This window comes from Marmota monax, unplaced genomic scaffold, assembly GCF_021218885.2.
Source record: "Marmota monax isolate L192 unplaced genomic scaffold, Marmota_monax_Labrador192_F-V1.1 WCK01_AAM20220418_F8-fsc00100, whole genome shotgun sequence".
NCBI lineage: Eukaryota > Metazoa > Chordata > Mammalia > Rodentia > Sciuridae > Marmota > Marmota monax.
The window spans coordinates 6,371,380-6,393,692 of record NW_026693872.1 but is presented as its reverse complement, the minus strand read 5'-3'; the positions used below and the strand labels follow the sequence as shown (position 1 = coordinate 6,393,692).

Below are 22,313 nucleotides of genomic sequence, written 5' to 3'. Positions count from 1 at the left end.
AAGCACTCTGCCACTGAGACACAACCCCAGCCCTCCCTAACCTTTTAGAGAGTTTTGTGAGAAAGTTTTGCTAAGTTTCCCAGGCTAACCTGGAACTTAGCATCTCTTGCCTCAGCTTCAGAGTAGCTAGGATTATAGACTGTGCCACCATGCCAGGCTAAAATTGTACATATTAATGCTGTACCATGTTGTGTTTCTGTTGCTTCTTTTAAATGACAACTAGAAGTTTCCCTGAGAATAGCCAGGGGCTATGGAAAGATAGTCACATTCTTAGACACAGGATCTCCTGCTGACGAGTAATCTTACCCCACTTCCTTGTTTGATCCAGTAACTCAGCCACCAGGTGCTGAAGGCAGTGCTGCCCACGTTCAGCATGAAAAGGGCCATGATGACCAGGAATGCCAAGGGTCCTCCTGCAGCCTGGATGTAGACACCATACACTGACCAGGGCACTGAACCCTGCCCCTTCTCTTCCAGCTGCACAAGCTGCCCTAGGTAAGTGAGAAAGAAACATGAACTTGGGAAGAGAGTGAATTACATTTTCTCAGAGGCCTCAGATTTGGAGTAAACACCTGCACTGGATCAAATAGACCAAACCAACATAGAGTAATAACAATAACTAAGCTTTGGTGGGCTGTAGGAGGACCTGTGGCCAATTAACTTTTTGCTGTAAATAATTAGTTAACCTGTAACCAACTGACTGGTTGAGCTGTAGCCAATACAGTTGTTTACTATGCTGAACTTCTTACTGTCAGACCACATTGTTGGCGGGAATTTTCAGAACCTGCTCTGGTTCTGGGACCCACCTGACTGGTGAATCATTTTTGTTTTGCACAAATAAACTCTACTCAATTCAGTTGTCCAAGGTATTTCCTTTTAACACGAGCTATTCCCCCATAACTAAGTCACCTAGAGGGCAGTAGGATCAAACACAGCCCAGTTTCACAGGACTCTGCATTAGAATCATCTCCTCTTTACCAGAAGGATTCATTCATCTATTTAACACTTACTAATCACCTACTATAAAGCAGGCCAATGAAGAGGCTTGAAGCAAGGCCCCCATCACTGAGGGTCTGCCTGAGGATCTTATCACAGTCTGGAGAACAGGCAGATAAATAAGCACATGATAAAAATGTGTACAATGCGACCACTGGGCTGTATGCAGGGCAGCTTGGGCACATCCAGGGAGGGTACCTAATCCCGGGAGGGGTGTGGGTGGTTAGCAGGCAAGCACAAGGAAGACTTTCTGTGTCATCTGTATTGCTTCTTGAAAAGTAAAGCAGAATCAACCAGGTGGGGAGAGATTCAGCAAAGAAAATAACATGAGCATAGGCACAGAGAGGGCAAGTCAGCACAGCTGGAACAAAGGTCACCTAAGAGTGTGAGAGAAGATGAGGCTGGTTAAGTAGGCTCTGGCCAGGGAATAAAGGCATCTGAGCCTTTTCCTGTGGACAGGCCATCTTGAGAGAATGGGTTGTAGGTATGTGGAGATTTGACTCCTAATTCCTCCTGGGCTAGGTGGACCCGGGATGGCCACACTATGAGACCAGCTGCCTCAGTGGTGAGCCTCCTCTTCTATGCCTCCCAGTGTCCCCTAGAGAGGAAAGCATTTTCTTTTTCTTTCTTTATTCTCTTTTCTTTCTTTTTTTTTTTTTTAACAAGCATTTTCTGTGTCCTGTGCCAAGAAAAAAAAAAAAAAAAACACTGTTTTGAAAATGAGAAGTTACTCTAAGGCTTCATGTAGGCAAGTAAGCTGACTGGTCTGTTTTTATTTTATTTTATTTACTTGGAGATGGAGTCTTGCCATGTTGCCCAGATGTTGAATTCCTGGGCTCAAGTGATCCTCCAGCTTAGCCTCCTGAGTGCTGAGACTATAGGTGCGTGCTACCATACCCAACTTTGGTCTCTTGCTTTCAACTGGGTGACTCAGCTGTCTATGTGGAACACAGATTTAAAAGGAGGCAGCGGTAACACTCTAGGAAGGAAATAGTAAGGGTCCAAATCATGGTGGAGGCCAAGAGGATAGAGTGTCAGGAGGTAAATCAGTAGAATGTGGTGACTGACGGACTTGGAGAGAAAAGGTTCACGGACATCTCCCAGGTGTGGCTAGATGATTGCTGCTGATATGAGAATACAGAGAAAGGCCATATGTTTAGTCATCTCAAATAGGCCACCCACGGCTTGGGACTTAGAGAGTTGTGAGTAGCCAGGCTGGTGGCTGGGTAGATGAGAACAAATGCTCCCTAGTGATATTCTGGTTTATGGCAGGAACTAACAGATGTCTCAGCTTTCTGTGCTGTTTGCTTTATGGGTGTGTCAATAAAGGATTTTAAATCATGCCTGAATTGAAGAATTTAGGCTTGTTCCTTTCAAAGAAAGAGTCAGAGAGTGATCAATCAGCATGTCAACTCCGAACATCAAATGTCTGCTGCAGTTTTAAGGACAAGGACAGCGGGTTTGCCATTGCCCCAAGCAGGGAGGTCCCTGGATTCAAAAGGGTCAGGTTAGGAGGTGACTCTATAAGAAAAGAGTTTTAAAATACAACTGCTTTTTAAATTTGGAAGTTGATATGCAGTTTAAAATTCACAAAATGAAAATAGTCATGTGATTTCAAATAACTTTTCTAATTCTCAAGATTTACCTCAGTTGCTAAGAGAAAAGCTTATTAATTAATTTATTTATTTGGTACTGGGGATTGAACTCAGGGGCACTTAACCACTGAGCCACATACCCAGCCCTTTTTTGTATTTTATTTAGAGACAGGGTCTCACTGAGTTGCTTAGAGCCTTGCTAAGTTGCTGAGGCTGGCTTTGAACTTGTGATCCTCTTGCCTCAGCCTCCTAAGCTGCTAGGATTACAGGCATGTGCCACCGTACCTGCTGTTAAGAGAAAAGTTTAAAAACCAGGACCAAGAATAGGGAAAGTTAAGTAGGAAAAACTGCTAACTATAAATCTTCTTAGAGCTGGGACCCCTCTATTTCAGTTAGGACTGACTTTTAAAAGTGCAGAGGTGAATGGCAGGAAGGAAAGGCATACCTCCACCCAGCACTCAAGTAGTCCTCACTCTGGATGACTCAGCTGTAACTGCTATACCTGACCTTACCCTGCATAAGGGGATGGTATGGGACCAAAGGTCCTTCTAATCACCTTTTCTGTTTAGGTAAACAGAAGTTGCCTCACAGTCTCCCAACTTATCTACAAATTTTGTTATTCAAGAAATATAAGACCATGTAACACACAACGCTATCAAACATCATGAACTACCATGTGAAGTTATTCCTGATAAACTTTCTTCTCTCTCTCTCCTTTTTTTTTTTTTTTTTTTTTTTGTGGTGCTGGGGATTGAACCAAGAGCTTTGTGCATGCGAGGAAAGCACTCTACCAACTGAGCTATATCCTCAGCCCTCTTGATAAACTTTCATGACAAATATAAAAAAAAAAAAATCTCAAAAAGGTCATTACCTTCTTCTGGCTTCACCGCTTTCTCCTTCTTTACTGATCCTGTTTTAGGACCCTTGTCTTGTGATTTCTTCTGTGAACCACTGGTTTCCTTTTTTGAATTAATCTAATAGGTTAAAAAAAAAATTCTCCAGTCATGTTATGGCCATCCAGATCAATGTCCACCAGATACATATTAGCAAATCATTTCTCAAGCTACTAAGAAGAAGAGAGATACATGACTTGTTACAAGGGCACCTGTACTCATCTCATACTTCCTCAACTCCTTAAATCTTTGAGATTGGGGTTCCTACTGACATTTTCTCTCTCCAAAGTCATCCAAGACCTGAACTCCAAAAAGAAGACTTTTTAATCCTATGCTTATCCTCTCTAACGTGTCCAGAGTATTACAGCTGGGCTCATTTCTATTCCTTCAGTCTGAGTTACCACATCACTGAATCAGATCCCCAGATCAGATCATTTCCTACTGCTACCGCAGGGGAAACCCAAATCTCTCAGCCTTGCTTTGCAGGACCTCCATGTTCTGGTCTGAGGCAGTTCTCCCCGTTCCTCTCCTATCTCACTGCTTCCCATGCTCCTACTCTCTAGCTACACTGGATTTTAAGGAAACCAAATCATAATTTCCCATTTCTGTCCCCTGTCCAGGCTGGTTCCCTCACTTGGAATGCCCCTCCTCTCATCCCAATCTCCATCACAGTTGTCCCATTTCAGAAGGATTAAAATGTGAGGTGACTTTGACTCCTCTAAAGTTCATCCTTGCCCTTCTCTCCCTCAGCATGTTATCAACATTGTTACTATATATGTGACCTGGTGTCATAGCTGCCTGTAAAAGCACACAAGCACTGGTCTTCCACAGAATGCTATGAGTCCCTCGGAGACAGAGGCCATCTCTTACAGGCTCATACCTCACAGGGCCTACTACTGAGAAGTGCCCATAATAAGACATGGCGGGACTCAATAAACACTCATCAAACTGAACCTGAGACAACAGAAGCTACTTAACCCATTTTGTCCCCTTGTCCTACATGTGAAACATCTTGAAAAACTTAGATCATGTAATAAATATCATTTACGGTAATTCTGAAATAATTACTATGTTTGCAGAATTAAAACTCGGGACTTCATGGGTTAATGCCTTCTTTGCCAAGTTCCTACCATATTATTATCTAGGAAATTCCCTTAATATAGTTAGTTCCCTGCATTCTACTCTATGTCATATTGCCAGCCTCATGTCCCCAGCAGGCTTTTAAACTAAACTTCAAGTTGACAGTGAAAAAACTTAAAAAATATAAAATTTAGAGCTCTATCTGAAATACAAGTTAGGGCCCCCAATTTTATATTTACTGCAGTGCCTGAATATATGCTTTGTCTAAAAAGATACTGACATTTGTTGAACACTTACCAGAAGAAGAACATTACATATTATTTAATCAATGCAATAATTCTAGGAGGAACTACTGAGCTACATCCCCAGCTCTTTTGGTGACAGGTCTCACTAAGTTGCTGAGGCTGGCTTTGAATTTGCAATCCTCCTGCCTTGGCCTCCCAAGCTTTGGGGATTATAGGCATATGCTTCTGGCTAGGAGGAAGATTTTTAAGATGAAGAAACCAAAGCTCAAAAAAGTTAAGACATGCTGAAAGGATGTTCCCTCCACCACCACACACTGACTCAGTATTCTTTTACTCATTGGACATTTTCATGTTTGCTTCTTTCCCTCATATTTTGCCCCCCCATATCTATAGTGATGAGGAAATGACCTGAGAAGTCCAGAGAACTCTAAGAATCACAGAGATCAGATATGTAAATCTGGATCAGGGGCCTCTATGGAAGTTACTGATGAACCCCGGAGGTGTGAGTTACGTCAGAAGCCTAAAAAACCAATCAGAAAGAGTCAGCTGTGCTGTACCTGAAGTCAAAAGAGGTGAAACCCAAACACCGAGCTAAGACTCCCAGAAAAGGTCCCAATAACTTTCTGCTTTTGTCCCACTCTGACATCAGAATATCCTGGTAGCCAAGAAAGCAGTTTTTAGTCCAGCCTAAGTCACCTGAGGTCACCAGGCCAGACAACACATGGCAAGAAGAAAACATTGTCTCCTTCGCCACTTCTGAGCATGCCCTTGATTGCATCCAATTTGGAGCCAGAGGGAGGGTGTGCAAAGCCACCACCTCTGAGGGTTGCACAGGAGGAGGGGTACAAACAGCACTTCTGAGTCAAAACCCCCTTGATCAGCAGGCTGCTTCACTTTTCTGAGCTTTAATTCCCTCCTCAAGTGGGAGATAATAATATCTGACCACATAGTGCCAATAAAATGACTAAATAGAAAATGGTATTTATAAAGTGCCTAATCCAATAACTGGCAAACAGTAGGTATTAGTGATAGGTGCGAAGTCAGCAACCAAGACACCATTGGACTGTTTCCCAGTGTACACATTTAATTTCCTTTCCCTGGCAACTTATTCACCTTGTTAAAAAAAAGGGGGGGGGGTGGACTTCCCACTGCTTCAATCAGGGTTGATGGAGTTTAGGAAGCTAAGCTATGACCACACAACAGCACACATCTTCTTAAGTTCTCAGCAGCAGAAAGCCTAGCTCACCACTCCTCACCCTGCTCTCCTAGAGTAGATCCAGTATGTAAAGGAACTCACAGCAGTCTGGTCTCAGGAACACACAGCGGATCAGATAGATATGGATTCTCAGCTAAGCTCTCCCAAGTACCCACTGCAGCCATGACTCCCCTGCACAAAAAGGAGACACACGCAAACCTTACCTCAACTGGGGGTGTCTCTCCAAGCAACAGGTTATTAAAAATGGTAGCGTAATCCCCACTTAAATTCATCAGCTCCTCATGTGTGCCTCTTTCCGTGATGCAGCCCTCTTTCATGAAAATCACTTCATCACAATCAACAAGGTACTGCAGACAAAAGCAGGGAGGATTGCTCGTGTTTGTGCAAATACAGATCAATAACCAGACCTCAGCTCAGCAGGTCTCAACTGGAAGTGACCTAGGTCAACCACGGGACATCTGGTGATATCTGGAGACAGTTTTGGACACACTGCTTTCCCCATTCACTTATACCCAAACTCTATTTTCAGTCACATCTCTCAGCCCTTTCACTTGCTGACCCATATGCAAAAGTTAATATGCTCCAAGGATCTCTGACTCACATGGCCAACTGAGATGCTGGTATAATGGGCTTCAATGGTATGATGGCACTGGAGGTAATTTGCTAAGGAAATGAAAATTCTTAATTCCAGGAATCTCCAGGTTCCCCCAAAAGGTTCCTCCCACCATCCCATGTCTAATTTCCCAAGCCAAGGCGAGCAGCCTAGAGAAAAGCACACCATACCTGTAACTGGTGGGTAACAAACAGAACCGTCTTGGACTTGAGGTGCTTCCGGATAGCACTGTTGAAGATGTGGTTGCCCACATGGGCATCTAAGGCACTGAGGGGGTCATCTAGGATATAGATGCTCCTGTCGCTGTACAATGCCCGGGCAAGGCTGATCCTCTGGCGCTGTCCACCACTTAGGTTGGCTCCTCGTTCACCGATCTACAGGGCCCGGAAGCACAGCAAAGCCCTCAGGTCAAGTCTGAAACAGTACTTTGTGGCCACAACAGTCACCTGTCCTCTCAAGCTGGCACCTTCTCTTGAATTCTCTGCCTGAATAAACTGCCACTATGATCCTTCCAGGAACTGGGGCAGTTGGCTCAGAATCATCTGGTACCAATTAGTCCTATACTTGGCCTTGCTACTGCCCCTGGGCACCCCTCCAATCCGTTCTCCACACGGCAGAAAGATCTTTCCAAAACACGAAGTTGATCATGCTTCACCACTGCTTAAAAATGAACAGCCCTAATAGAATCTTAACACCCAAATAGGACATATGAAGCAGAACCTTTGCCCTTGGCTGCCTAGCAGCTCTCAGAGCCACTGACACTGAACAACCCCCTCCCACACTCTGGGATCAGAGCCATTTAACCTCTTTACTCTCTTTCATCAGATTATTTTGTGCCTAAATCTTTGGGTATGTCATGTCCTTAACTATAAGCTTTGTGAGGATGCAGATGGTTGTCTTAATCCTTTATATCCCCAGTGTCAAGCAGGTGCTGCACCTGTCACTGGCATACAATGTATCTTCTAAATGTTACCATATGAACAAACAAGGAAATCGATTGTCATACGGTAATTAGCTTGTTTGGAATCTTGTCCTTAAAAAAACATTCAATTAATTTAAAGGTTTTCAAACCTGACTTGCATCAGAATTACTTGGAGGGCTTGTTAGAACAGACTGCTGGGCCCCATGGCCAATGTCTGATTCAGTAGGTCTGGAGTATGGGCTGACAATTTACATTTCTATCAAATTCCCAGGTGATTCTGATGCTGCTGATCTGGAGACCATGAGTTGAGAACTCTAAACTAACTAAACCATTTGCCACATCTGGCTTGAGTGATTTAAATGAAGAAAGCTGAATAAAAATGCCAGTTCCCGAGGCCTCCAGGGCAGCTCAGGGATATAAGTTTTAACACTGAAGAGCAAAAACTAGTTCCAGAGATATGCCTGGAAACTGCTCCAGTGCAGAGAACCAAAGAAAAATGGATTTGTTCTAAGGTCTCTTTCTAATGGAAGAGGACTCTATAGACTAAATAAGGCGGTTGGCAAAATAATTCCAGGGAAGAAGTTTGATATAAACATGCTTGACTTGTGGCTTTAAAAACATCTGAATAGAGTAAAAAACATTAAGTCAACAATAGGACTTTGTTTAAAATTGACATACGGAAAACTTAGATACTTAAAACAGGGTTAATATCCCTCTGCTAATGAATAAATGCTTTCTTAACAGAAAGGCTCAATGAAAACAAGACTCCCCTTGTGGTTCTTCTCCCAAGCATTTAAGATGCATCCTAGGAGGGGGCTCTGGCCCGACCCTCCACCTCTCCAAGAGAGAGCCCCCCATACTAAATGTGCTAAATGTGTACATCCCATACAGAAAGCCTGTACCTCAGTCAGGTCACTGTTGGGAAGAATGGCCAGGTCAGGCCTCAGGCAGCAGCTGTTCAGCACTGAGTTGTATCTGAAGGACACAAAGTGACATAGTGTCAGGGACACGGTTGGAGCAGAGCCTGCTGAAGGGCTGCCTTGCATCTCACGTGGCCAAGATGGAAAGCATGACAGAAACCAAACACTCCTTGCCTTTCTTCATCAAATTCCTTCCCAAAGAGGATGTTGTCTCTCAGAGTGGCATTGAGGATCCAGGCCTGCTGGGCCACATAAGCGAAGGTTCCACTGATGGCAATGCTGCCCTCTAGAAGTGTCATCTAGGGAGACAGACACCATCCAAAGGCATCATAACTCGAAACCATCACCCTAAGCCAACAGACCCCCATACATTCCTCAATGGAATCTAAAGTTTTGGCAACTTTCTTGGATGCTTTCTGGACCCAAGTCTAGACCTTACATTTGTTCTAAAGAGTTCCAGCAGCAAAGAAAATTGAAGTTCTCCTTGCTTACGTGAGATGGGAACCCAGTATAACCACAATTTGACTGAGCAAACACTTCACTCAGCCTATTGCCATGGGCCTAGTTTGTACTCTTCCTATCTGTAAACTGTTTTAACTATGTTTTAATAAGCCAGGAGGGACTCCAGGAACTCCTTGGACTGCACTTGACATCCCCTGGAGGGGATGCTATAAGGATTTATAGCCAGTGTCTGCCTCAAGGGGAGGGCAAACCAACTCATCTACAGAATTCATCCAGAACATTGGCTAGATCTGCTGCTTCTGTAAAATGAGGACCAAAGGGGGAAAAATTCCAGGTTAGACATCAGCTCGTATTTTACAGCACCCACGTAAGGACGACGGACCTTCCCCTCCAATGTGAAGGGACTGCACAATGAGCCATATGCTCTGAAATGTTTTCAGTCACGATGCCTGGTATGAATTGATTTACCAATTTTATCATGGCTCCTTTTGAGACCTACAGTAGACATCTGTCTTGGGTTAGAGATGCTATAGCTTTGAAGTAAAGTTTCATTAACCAGACAGGTAGTACTTGCACATTAAGCTTGTCCTCTCAAACACCTCAAACACACACTCGCAGTGTACATACACAGGTGTATGCCACAGACCATAACACCTAACCACCCAGAGACAGGCAAACACTCGGGATGTGCATGACAAAGTGTTTAGGAACCCACTTCTCCTGGCTGCAGCTACACAGACACCCACACAGCAGTAATGTCAATGAAGAGTTAAACCTGAAAGAAGTAGGGCCGACCAACATCGTCAGCCTCCCTGCAGGGAGAGGGCCTCCAGGACTTGATCCAGGAGCCAAGCCCACCTGAGTTTCGACCTAACACTGTCCAGTCCACCCCAAAAGTGCATCAAACACTGCACTGTTAGACTGTTGAGCAGAACTTAGAAATGGAGCTTTTCCTACTCGCTTCAGTGCCCCCATCTCTGTCCCTTACCATTGGCACTCAAATCTGGCTGATTTTCAGAAATCATCTGGGAAGCTTTTTACAAAGACCTCCAGCTGGGCCCAAGGACTGGAGAGTGTCCTAAAGCAGAATATAGCCTCCTTGGACTGCCTTGGGCAACACTGCCCTCCAGAAGAGCCACAGGTCACCAACTGTGACAGCTGATACCAAACAGACAAGGAAATAGTTTCTAACCTGGAGGCCACAGAAACACCCTCCCCCACTCCCATTTGTCTCATGTCCTCAATAAGAATGTGCGATTCAGAAGACCTCGTTATCAAAAGCTAGGAATGGTCCTGTGTTCATTCCCACCTCAACCTGTAGATGAATTCAAGTTTAAAAGCACACAGGCACCTTGGATTCTTTTCATTATTAGGTTTAAAAACACTAAAGACAATTTGTCTCAGCAGAGGGTCCTTGTCCTTTTGTTCCCCTCTCTCAGTGCTGACAGCTGTCCATTGGGCATCTTGTGTACTCTTCACTCATGGCCTTGTGATGTGCTTGTGTATCTAGCTGGCTGGCCTATCCTCCCACTGGACATGAACTCCTTGAGGGAACAACTCCTTTGGTGGTTAGGTTGAACACTGAGTGCTGCCATGATTCTCAATCAAATCCTGGCAGCCCAGTTTTTTTGTATTGCTTTGTTTTTTATAGTATCAAGGACAGAACCCAGGGGTGCTCTACCATTGAGCTACACCCCCAGCTCTTTTTCTTCTATTTTGACACATGGTCTCACTTAAGTTGCCCAATCAGGTCTCGAACTTTGATCCTCCTGCCTCAGCCCCTGAATAGTTGGGAGTTCAGGCATGTGCCACCCCGGCTCTGGAGCCCAGGTTGACTCTTTGCTACAGTGGGCATTTGCTCCTCTCCTTCCCGCTTCGCAACATGCTATCTGACGTACCTACGGCATTCAATAAATACATGCTGAATAAAAGAAGGCACGGAGAAAAAATGATGCCAGCTAGGGCACAGATTAGTCACTCATCAGGTGTCAACTGTGCCCTTCCAGACATAGGCTGTTGGGAGGAAGAGAAGGGTAGGACACAGACCAAGGTTCCTTTGTTTCCACCTCTCCTGACTCTTCAGCAAATGAACTCATTTTTCCTGAGATGTTTGCTAAGTAGAGTCCTAAGAAAGAAACAGAACATGTCAAGGGCAATAACAGAAATCTTACCTGTCCTAAAATGGCCGAAATGAGAGACGTTTTTCCACTTCCCACACTGCCACAGATTCCAACCAATTTACCCTGGACAAAGCACACAGAAAGAGGAAGATCATTAAGAAACCACCAACCACTCATCCTAAGGCATGCAACTTCTTTAAGGAAAAATGCATTAACTTTAATTCATCAACACAGTAGCTGTCATCCTTATGAGTTAACACATTGTGTACCTGTTTTCTCACTCATTAGCAGCCTACTTCACAGGGATTGTGTGGGGATACACTGAGGTAACAGAGATAAAAGCCCTTTGAAAAGACTAAACATTCCACATATATCATGGTATTCCATTTTTAGAAAATCCTAGCTTCTTTCCAACTTTATTGGTAACCTATGTTTTTTGTTTGTTTTTCTTATTTTTTAGAAGAGAAGGTAGGGCTCTTGTAAATTATGATTTTTCTCTAGGGTTTACATTGTCAATGGAAAGTAGGTGCATTGTTGCATATGTTTTTCTGAAAGATATTTCCAAAAATCTGAGGAATATTTACATCATCAATTTCAAATAAAAGTGGAAACCCAAGCCTGCGATTAACTCAGGATCCATGAGGACTGGTTCAAGGACTCCTGAGGATACCAAAATCTATGGATGTTTGAAAAAGCACAGTATTTGCATATAACCTCCACACATCCTCTAGTATGCTTTATACCATCTCTAGATAACACAGAATACCTAATATAGGCAAATAGTTGTAATACTGTTTTGTTTAGGGAATAATGGACAAGGAAAAAAGTCCACGTGTTCAATATAGATGGATTTTTTTCCACCAAATAAATACTTTTTATCTGCAGCCTGTTGGAATGCATGAATACAGAGGGCTGACTATATCCTCAGATAAGCTAATGAATTCCCAATAGGTAGTGCTGAAAGTTGTCAAGGACAGACAGATGACTTTACAAGTTTTCAAGGATAGACGGCCCAAGGAAGGAAGGAAGATTGGGTGGTATGGAAGGAGCACAGACTCTGGAGGGGCAGGGTGGACTAGAATCCCAAAACCACCAGCACCTGCTCATCATGTGACCCTTGTTACCTAAACCAACACTGTGTCTGCCTCCCTCACTGGACTCTGAGCACCCGAGGAAAGGAGTTACTCTATAAAACCAAGTGTCTGGGACGTAATAAAAGCATGTTGAGCAAACAACAGTTTGACATGGTCTGTAAGTCTGAAAGATCACTGCCTGGTGGTAATGAGAGATCAAGTCACAGTTCAAGCTCTGCTCAGGCGAGGTAGGTTTACACAGAGAAAAACGCAAATTTTCTGGTGACTAAGTATGACAGCAACAAAGAAGCAAGTGCCTGGTGCAGAGAAGACATCTGGCAAGTGGCACTGTCCCTTCCCCTCCCTGTTTTGTAATCCCACAGACTCAGGAGGCTGAGGGAGGAGGATCACAAGTTTGAGGCCAACTTAAGCAACTTAGTAAGACCCTCAGCAACTTACCAAGATTGTGTCTTAAAATAAATATAAAAAAGGTTGGGATGTAGTTCAGTGGGGTTCAATCCCCAGTACCCCCACCCCTCAAAAAAAGTCTACTTCTTAAATGAGGCTTTCCCACCAGTAGAGCAGAGGAAGGGGACTTGAGGGAAGGGAAGAGGGAAAGAAAGGGGGTAAAAATGGGGGACGAAATTGATCAAATTATGATATGTGCATGTATAAATATGTCACAATGAATCCCACTATTACATGTAATTATAATACATCAATTAAATTAATTTTAAAAATAAAAAAATAAAAGAAACCTTCTCTCCGGCAACCCACTAAAACTGCAATCCCAACTGTCCCTGCCCCAGCACTCTCCACCTCATTTTTCACAGCCCTTATCACAATCTGACACAGGATATATTAGACTTGTTTATTGTTTGTCTGTGCCACTGGAATGTATGCTCTAGGAGAGCAGGGATTTTTGTCTGGGTTTTTGCTGCTATATTCCCAGCCCTATAACATTGCCTGGCATATAGGTGGCACTCAAAAAATGGCTGTTGAAGAAATGAATATCCATATGACTGTGTCCTCAGAATGTTATGGCCCTTTAAACATGGTGCTGGTTCCTAATCAGTCTGTATCTTAAAAGCTTTGAACCTACACTAGCCCCTCTCTGAGACTTCTGCCTGATCTGTACCACCTGCACTGTGACATCATATACCAAAATGATGCTTCACTTCCTTTAAAATAAATGATTACAATATAACCATTGGTAAAAGCACCAAGAATACCTACCCTGTGCCAGATCTTGTGCAATGCACAGCCTACTGGGAACAGGGAGCCCATACGAAGTTATAACACCAGAAATAATTACTGCAGCTCACATACAGCAACGATAGCCAGAAACTGATTCAGGGCAAAATCTTGGAAAATCCACTTGAATGCTTCATTTCCTTGTTTATAAAATGAGCATCTCATGAGATCAGTTGTTATTAACTCTGTTGTTAAATGCTTAAATATTCCCTTTGAAATTACAGCTGGTCCAATCTGCTTTTTGGTTCAAAATCTATAGCCACAGAGTACCTTGCTAAAAGGAACTGCACCTGCCTTTTCTTCCCAGATCAGAAGAGGTGGCATGCCAGACAGGGTGTGGGGGCGAAGTGGGTGGGAGTACAGGCGGACAGCTCACCTCTTCAATTTCCAGGTCGATGCTGTACAGCGTCCTCTGCAGGCGGAGGTTCCCCAGGTGGATGTGCTTGCCTTCTTCCTCTTCAGGACTGGGTCGCTCTTCACTGTCCAGGAGGAGGTGGCCTTTCTGCTCTGCCAGCACCGCCTGATGCTCAGTGCGCTGCAGCTGCCTCACCTTCTCTTTCTTGCCCTTGGCAGCCCTCTTGTCTTTTTTCATTTTGGGGGTCAGCTTGGGCGAGTTCTGGATACTGGAGTGGGAGGAGTCCCATGCCAAGGTGGCATTTTTCATCTCTATCTTGATGTGAGGACTGGCTGGTTTGTTCTTTATCATGTGAACCTCTTCCATTAGAAACAAACTCTGATAGGAGTTGTGAGAGAGGTGCAAAGATGAGACACTGGATCAAGACCAGGGAGACAAGCCTAGGGCGCACACTCACGTAGCAAAACACATCAGGCTATACAGTAGAAGGAAGCTGAAGGGCAAAAGGCAGCTCATTAGTGTAGCCTCGCCTCAGGCCCGCCAAGGGGGTCTCAAGAGCATGGGGACAACCACAGAAGGTACAGGGACCTTGTCCATTGACCCAACCCTCTACACTAAGCTAAGCTACTCATTCTTTTCTGCCGGCCTAATATGGGCCAAAGGACAATGAACTGCTATGCAGCCCCTTGTTCTAACTCAGGAGCAGGTAGGACACCCTAAAGGCACTCTGATCCCCTATATAGACCCTCACCATCTTGTTTTCCCTCCAGAACACTCCTGCAGATCACAAAGCCTGCCTACCTCCCTCACCTGCATCCTGACACCTGTTGGGAGAGGATGAACTGAATAGAGGGTCTAAGGTTCTGTCTCCCGCAGAGTATTCCTTCTGGTCAAGAAATCCTCATGTCTTCTAAGCCCTGCCTTAGAACTTGGGAGAATTCAACAAAACAAAAGACAGGCCTACATGTGAGCAAAGGGTATCTCCCCTAGAAAGACCCCTTGGAAGGAGAACAAGACCCCTTTCCTCCAGTCCGCTTCCAGAGACACCCTCAGTTAAATTAAAGGGAAGGAAAATGGGATGCTTGAAGTAGGAAGAGTCTCTGAAATTAACCAGAAACACCACCACAGTAAACCACAGCCTGGGACCTTCCCATAAGACTTGAGTCCTCTTCTGACCATCTTCTTAAATCTGTCATTTCTATAGAATGCCACCGCACTTGGAATCCAATAATTAAGAATTTGTGCTATTACATGTAATACATATTCCCTTTCTCATTCTCTTGGGTCCTAAACTTCTAAGCTTGCTCTCCTCCCCCCTTACATCACCACCTCTTACTCATTTTTAATCCCCAGTCTTCCTAGAAGTATCACAATTCTAAATTTCCTAGATAATATTCACTCTTGATCAATCTTGGGTTTAGTCCCTGCTTTCTGAAAACAGCTGTTTGGTTTCATTTGTTCAGAGCCTTCCTGAGAAATTGAGCTAAAAATAACAAATATTTTGATCACCGTCATTGAGTAAAACCACAGGCTGACAGAATTTCCATCATTCTCTCCCCTGGAGTTATTAAGAGGATGAAGAGAGTTTAGGCCTTAATGAACTACTAAGAAATATGTTGGTGCCTAATCATGTGCACAGTTCTTCGTCTACTTTTCCTTATTATTAGCCCTGCCCTGCCCCAGGAGGATTTCAGTTCAGGTCGCCCTACCCTGACAGGGTGAGGCAGATGGGGGTCTTACAACTCTGGAATTTATATCTACTTGGATTTGCACTTGCCAGGATGACAACAGAATCTTAGAGGTGCACAATCTGTAAACCTCAACTTTTCCATGAAACACTGATCATCAAAACACTACTTTCATTCCCCAAAAGACAAAAACCAGAATGTATCAGTTGAGCAGAAGAGGGGTTACAAATAAAATGCAAGACACCAGATAAAATACAAGACACCCGGTTAAATTTGGATTCCAGATAAATAATAAAGAATTTTCAGTATAAGTATATCCCATGCAGTATTTAATTGGGCATCCTGTATTTTTATTTATAAAACGTAACCACGCTACAGTAGTGACAAGCAAATAACTGCCCTTCGACAAGTTATTTCTCCTAGAAATTTTATCCCTTTGTCTATCCTTTATCCACACTACTCAACAGGAAGCAATGAGCTCTTGTGCAGGATGCACTTCCAAGGCAGATCAAATAGAGCAAATACCACACTTGCTTACCCATCAGATCCCTAAGTCCGTTTAAAAAGAGAAAGGTGACAATGCAAAATAAGAAGGCAGAGGGTGAAGGCTGGGGTTGTGGCTCAGTGGTAGAGCGCTTGCCTCGCATGTGTGAGGCACTGGGTTTGATCCTCAGCATCACATAAATATGAACAAATAAATTGTGACCATCTACAACTAAAAAAATTATTAAAAAAAAAAAAAAAGAAGGCAGAGGGTGAAAGCACTTCTGCAGCACCATCACTGAATTTCAATATGCAGAAAATAAACCAAACAGGCAAGTCCCATCCTGGTTATTCTCATATCCATTTCCTAGAAGATGACGGGAGAGATATAATCCCAGGAACAGTCTCATTTCAAAAGACTGCCTCAGGACTGGGATGGTGGCTCAGTGATAGAGCGCTTGCCTAGCATGTGTGAGGTACTGGATTCGATCCTCAGCACCACATATAAATAAAAATAAACAAAATACAGGCACTGTGTCCATCTACAACTAAAAAATTTTTTAAAAATTAAAAAAAAAAAAGACTGCCTTAGGTGGTCTCCCAGGATTGAAGCAGATTTCCTCTAGTGAATTACACCTAAAAAACAGCTCCTCCCCCCCCAATCCCTAATGAAGTGAACATAATTCTAATTAATAAGCACATGAAGATAATAAGAAAGAAACAGCTTAGAGTTGGGGAAGGATTAAGCAATAAATACTCATTATCTTGGGCCACGCATCTACCTTAAGAAAGGAAAAACCCTGCCAAGAGGCAGAGGATAGAATTGGACTGAAGTCTCACAGGACATAAAAGAGAGCTGTGGGTGATTTTGCTATTATTAACTCTGATGCTTCCTGGACAGAGGAAGGAACTATGAGATGAAATGCCACCTGCTAATCCAAGTCCTCACTAATAAGTGAAGAGAAGTGAACCCCCCCAAAACAAGGGGAGAACAAGACTATATTATACACTCTGTTTCTTCATCCAAAATCCAACCAAATCCATCCACTAACAAAGATATAGAAACAAACGGGAGGGAAGACTTCTGGTCAAAACATCTGCTTTCTTCCATGACTGGCTACTGTGGGTTCACAAAGCAGGAAGCATCTGACGGCTGCAGACCACTGCTTCTCATGTGACTCTGCTTCTCATGTGACTCTGGCTCTTGTCCTTCTAGCAGCCAGGCTGGGGAAGGGGAAGGAAATGGGGATGGGGGTGCATTCTGGAGGACTAGCTTTCTTTTTTTTTTCTTTTTTTTTTTTTAATTTTTTGATATTTATTTTTCAAGTATTGGCAGACACAACATCTTTGTTTGTATGTGGTGCTGAGGATCGAACCCGGGCCGCACGCATGCCAGGCGAGCGTGCTACCACTTGAGCCACATCCCCAGCCCCAAGGGCTAGCTTTCTTGATCCAACAAAATTCACCTGATTAACTATGAATAAGTAGATAATATAAATAAATACATCCTGGGAAGGTATGTTTTAGTCTTAACAGGAAAACCAAATTTGTTTCTACTGAGCTCTAAGTGGGTGGGTGATATTCATCCCTAAAACACCTCAGCTTCAAGTGTTCATGAACCAAAATCACTTTTATAGTGTTCTCACTGGCCAAGAAAGATGAGCAGGAGCACAAGAGTGTCACCGTCAAGGAATTCCAGTCCACATGATGATGCTTTTTTTTTTTTTTTTTAACTTTTTTAAATGAGTGTTAACCACTTTCAAATATCTATCTCCCTCTACCCTCCCAAATATATCTTCCTCTTATATCATGTATTTCTATTATTCTGATGGCACAAAGAATAACACGGCCAAAGTATGATCAACTAACCACCTGCAAGGAAAAAAACTGGTACTTACTTAACTGCACTTCCCAACATGATCTAGATTTATGACTAGTTCCATGTCACTGCATCATGAATGGCAATCACAGGGCAGGAGAAAGAAAGTACCAAAAAAGGACTTAGTATATCAACCAATCAAACTGACAGTAGCAACAATAAAGGGGAGGAAAACCTGACAGTCACGGCAATTCTGGTCTTCTAGGTTTAAATCACTTAAAAGCCCAGTGATTTATGACATAAATCCAGGTCAGGCCTAGGAGGAAGGGTCTTGCTTTGGAGGGAATGCTGAGCCTAGGACCAAGCCATCCAGGAAGGGTAAAAGTCTATCCCTTAATTCAGTGTCTTCCATGCCTCCTTCTTAACAACTTGCCAAAATGCTCAAAGAAAATCAAAACCAAGTGTGGTTAATCTGTGTGGCCCCCTAGAGCACAGGCAGCAGGGAGTTGTGCCAGGGACAGCTCCTGACACAGAGGAGGGGCAAGGAGTCACTTACCTTAAACCTGTCAACAGCAACCGATGCTTCCGAGAGGGACTTTACTGAGAATGGTGTTACTTTCAAAGCAAAAGTCATGGAATTGAAGACAGTCACCACTGTGAAAGCCTTAAAATGGGAAAGGAGGAGAAACTGAGCATGATCACGCGAGGCAACTACAATGACAAGACATCACCGACTTCCTTTCAGGTGGTAGGAAGGCTGCAGCTTGGCTGTCAAATGTTACTACGAGTCACATTTTTTTAAAAGATAAGGTTTTCATGAGACCTTCAGTTAAAATCTCAGTAAATCTGAACCATAGGTTGATTGGTATCTTCAGAATGAAACCCAAGCCTAGGTTGACTAAAAATAACCTGTACACTATCTGCAAGGGCTGGCTCCCCACTCGATAACGCTCCCCATCCCTGGGGGGTCCCTGACCTGTGCTGCTGTCAGATCGAAGCCCAGGGTCATGTGAACAGAGAACGTCACCACACTGGCAATCACCACCACGATGGGAGCCACACCAACAGTGATGCTCTGAAAGTACCCAGCTTTTTCCAATATCCGACGCTCCTCCTCTCGGATTTCTATGAATAAAAAAGAAGACACCTTTAAACCAAGTCAAAAGAAACATTGGGATTTTTTTCCTCCAAAACCAAACAAGACTCAGTCCTCACCCACAAATAGGATTTTATTTTTTTTTTAATATTTATTATTATTTTTTTTTAGGTGTAGATGGACACAACACAACGCCTTTATTTTTATGTGGTGCTGAGGATCGAACCCAGGTCCCGCCATGCTAGGCAAGCACTCTACCACTGAGCCACAATCCCAGCCCCACAAACAGGTTTATAAATGATTCTTTAATACCTACGGTGCAAACATTAGTCTAATGACTTATTGACTCTACTGTTTGAGCTGAAGTTTGAAATGGATCAGGTCACTGAAAAGAATCTAATGGAAAGCAGTTGCTACAAATGAGTACAGGGATCATCTTCTATCTTTTTCTTGTGAGTCCTTGGGTTTATAAGAAATGAATATATTAATTGTATCTACAGCTGGCAGTTTTGTTTGCTTACCTGGCTGTTGCTTATTTTTTGCCTCAGGAATCATAGAAAGACTGTTCAACAGCACTGGAGAATTAAAAAGAACTAGATTTCTTAAAATGTCTGGTGTATGTTGGCAATGAGATAAATTTCACATAAAAAAAAGCAGTCAGAAAATGGAAGATGGGTGAAATACAATTTCTATAGGCAGAATGTAATTTTCTTAAGTATTTACAAAACAGATACCTTATTAACAAAGCAATCACGAAACACTAGAACTATGGAGTGGAAAGTAGGGCAATAAATGGCAAGGTATCAACCCAGTGCAGTGGACACACCTATAATCCCAGCAACTCGGAGACTGAAGCAAGAAAATTGCAAGTTTGAGGCCAGCCTCAGCAACTTAGCAAGTTGGGGATGTGGCTCAGTGGTAAAGCACCCATGGGTTCAATCCACAATACCAAAACATCAAGAAAACACACACACACACACACACACACACACACACACACGCCAGGGCTCCCACAATGGCAAGTTATTTATTTTAAACACAAAAGTGATTCTTTGTAGCTATGCACTGACCCTAAAGGTATTACCACTGCCCACAGTATCTTCACACCTACTTTGTAAGTCATAAAACTTGATTCCCACAAAACAACACCAAAACAAACAAACAAAAAAATCCACTCAACTCATTGCTTTAACATTGATCATACATCTTAACCACGAACATAATAAGCGAGAATCCTCTTCAAACTGACAAAAACAGATTATGATACAAAATAGAGGACTGAAGGATAAGTGGCATCTCAGAAAGATCATAAAATGACAGAACGAGAGCCTGCAGGGACCATCAGTGGTCATCCTGCCATCGACATGCCTGGCACGTCCACTTAGAAGCCATTTGTTCCACTCTGGTGGAAACAAAACTGCTACTTTACAAAGCAGCCTAATCCATTGCTGGGTACTTCAGAGAGTCACCTCTAGATGTTGCTTAGCTTAACAGCCCTCATGAAAAAAGTGTAGAGTCCAGAGCTGGAAAACAAGTTTCTGAAGATTTAATTAATGGAACTACACCAGCTACCTTGATCTGAACAGGGCATGTCTATTCCACCTAAAATTATAGTAGCTGTTAAACATCACTGTATTCAGTCAGCTCAACATGAGATTATGTCCATTAAAGGCTCATGCAGTTTTTATTTATATTAAGGTTAAATGTACCTAAGTATTTTTTTTTTAAACTTGAAAGTGCCTTTAAATATTCTTCTTAAATTTCACCAGTTTTAAGAACCATCATTCCAACTTTTGTTAAGATGGTTCTAAATGCCCAATCTGTATTAATGATCATGATCCCTCCCAGCTTTGTGGCACTTACATATTTGACATGTTTATGCCTGCACTGAATTTACAGATCAGGATGGGGCCAGGCCCTGAGGACCTTGAGATTCAATATAAACAATTATTTAAAAAAATAAAACAAGCCCCTGGTAAGTGGCAGAGCCAGGCACCCTGATACCCAGCCAAACCGCAGGGTTCCACAACTAGCTTTGGTACATTCACAACCAGTGTAGAGGGGACAAAAGTGGAACTCTTAGCCATCATTCAGTATTATCTTCTGTGATATTCTCACAGCCAAGTTGGAAAAACATGGGCAGGATGAGAGAATATAGGAGCTTTGGAACCAAAATTATTCTAACTAGTTGTGCTATCTTAAGAAAAATCACAATTTCTCCAGGTCTCAATTTCCTGTCTGTGGGATGAGGTTATGGGTTCAAATCTCTAAAACCCCTTTTAAACATCAAGGTTCTAGGATATTATGATCATAGATATTAGAAGTCCTACGACATTATGATCATAGACATTAGAAGTCCTAGCATCTAATGTGCTCAGGAAGCAAAGTGTGAATGATCAGACCTAAAGAATACAAAATCCTTCTACCCCATGCACAAAGAAAATCTTTAAACTCACTTTGAACGCTCTGAGAAAATGCTTTGACCCAGGCATACATTTTAATAAATTTAATGTAGGTGAGAACTTCATTCATCTTCTGGACACGGTCATCAGTGGCGGCCACACACTTTCTCCTGAAGTATGCAGTGAGCCGTGACACGAACATCTGAGAGGACAAGCAATGCCATGCCAAGTTAGAGCTCATTCAAACTGAAGAACTGCATGATCTGCTTAAGGTCATTTTAAATGAAGCAAGTAATCCTGTTTTCTGGGACAGACTGGATTTCATGTAGTTAGTTATGCTTTTTTTATAAATAGAAGTGATTTATTGAATTATAATCAAATATTATTCAATTCATATCTCTTTGTATGGCAGTGAGGACAAATAACTATTTATTCTCATAGTGCTCATAGGTACCGAGTACTACCCAAGCAGAAGCAGGAGCGCCCTATCAATGAGCATCAACTGAAGATGGGGTAATTCAACCCTGTGTTACCTGGGGTAGGGTCTACCTGCTGACTTTCATTCAGACTCTTTTTCAATGTCACTGGGAGCCTTTATACAAGTGACACCTTGCTTCCTGTCAAGTCAAAATCCTGTCTATATGGACTGAGCACTATACAGCTCCAGACTTTTCCAAACCAGATACCTGCTTTGAGGAAAATTCCAAATGCAGGGTGATGCCTACTATAATCCAATGGAAATAATTTGTCTCCTAAGGAGTAGCTGCCAAGATACAGCGAGGAGGCTTACTCACCATTGTTGGATAAAAGAGGATAAAAACAGCTGATCCCAGGAAGCCTGTTGGTCCCAGAATGATGACATTATAAATCATGCCCAAGATGGCAACAACGGGTCCTCCAGCCAACAAGCTGCCAACAGCAGCTGCCTCGAACATCCTCTGCCCGTCGTTGGAGCAAATATTGATGAGCTGCAAGATGCAAAGAGCAGTGAGGGGAGCCTGCAAGGACATGGGTCACTCACTTCAGGAGGAAGATGAAGGACAAAGCAGGGCCCCAGGGAAAAGAAGGAGCTCAAGCTGGG

At 43.0% G+C, this 22,313-nt stretch overlaps 1 protein-coding gene across 4 annotated transcripts in view; it reads right to left on the bottom strand.

Moving 5' to 3' along the window:
- Abcc5 (ATP binding cassette subfamily C member 5) overlaps positions 1-22,313 on the bottom strand; it is a 77,703-nt gene that overhangs the window by 23,044 nt on the left and 32,346 nt on the right. For all 4 annotated transcript variants that reach the window (XM_046462536.2, XM_046462537.2, XM_046462538.2 and 1 more), the window contains exons 7-18: positions 22,027-22,200; positions 21,287-21,434; positions 18,711-18,859; positions 18,291-18,398; positions 13,766-14,122; positions 11,114-11,185; positions 8,655-8,779; positions 8,463-8,535; positions 6,809-7,012; positions 6,229-6,372; positions 3,463-3,565; positions 307-491 (exon numbers count right to left, since the gene is read on the bottom strand). In XM_046462536.2, coding sequence (XP_046318492.1) covers positions 307-491; positions 3,463-3,565; positions 6,229-6,372; positions 6,809-7,012; positions 8,463-8,535; positions 8,655-8,779; positions 11,114-11,185; positions 13,766-14,122; positions 18,291-18,398; positions 18,711-18,859; positions 21,287-21,434; positions 22,027-22,200 — 1,842 coding nt within the window. The remainder of the gene's footprint in view (positions 1-306; positions 492-3,462; positions 3,566-6,228; positions 6,373-6,808; positions 7,013-8,462; positions 8,536-8,654; positions 8,780-11,113; positions 11,186-13,765; positions 14,123-18,290; positions 18,399-18,710; positions 18,860-21,286; positions 21,435-22,026; positions 22,201-22,313) is intronic.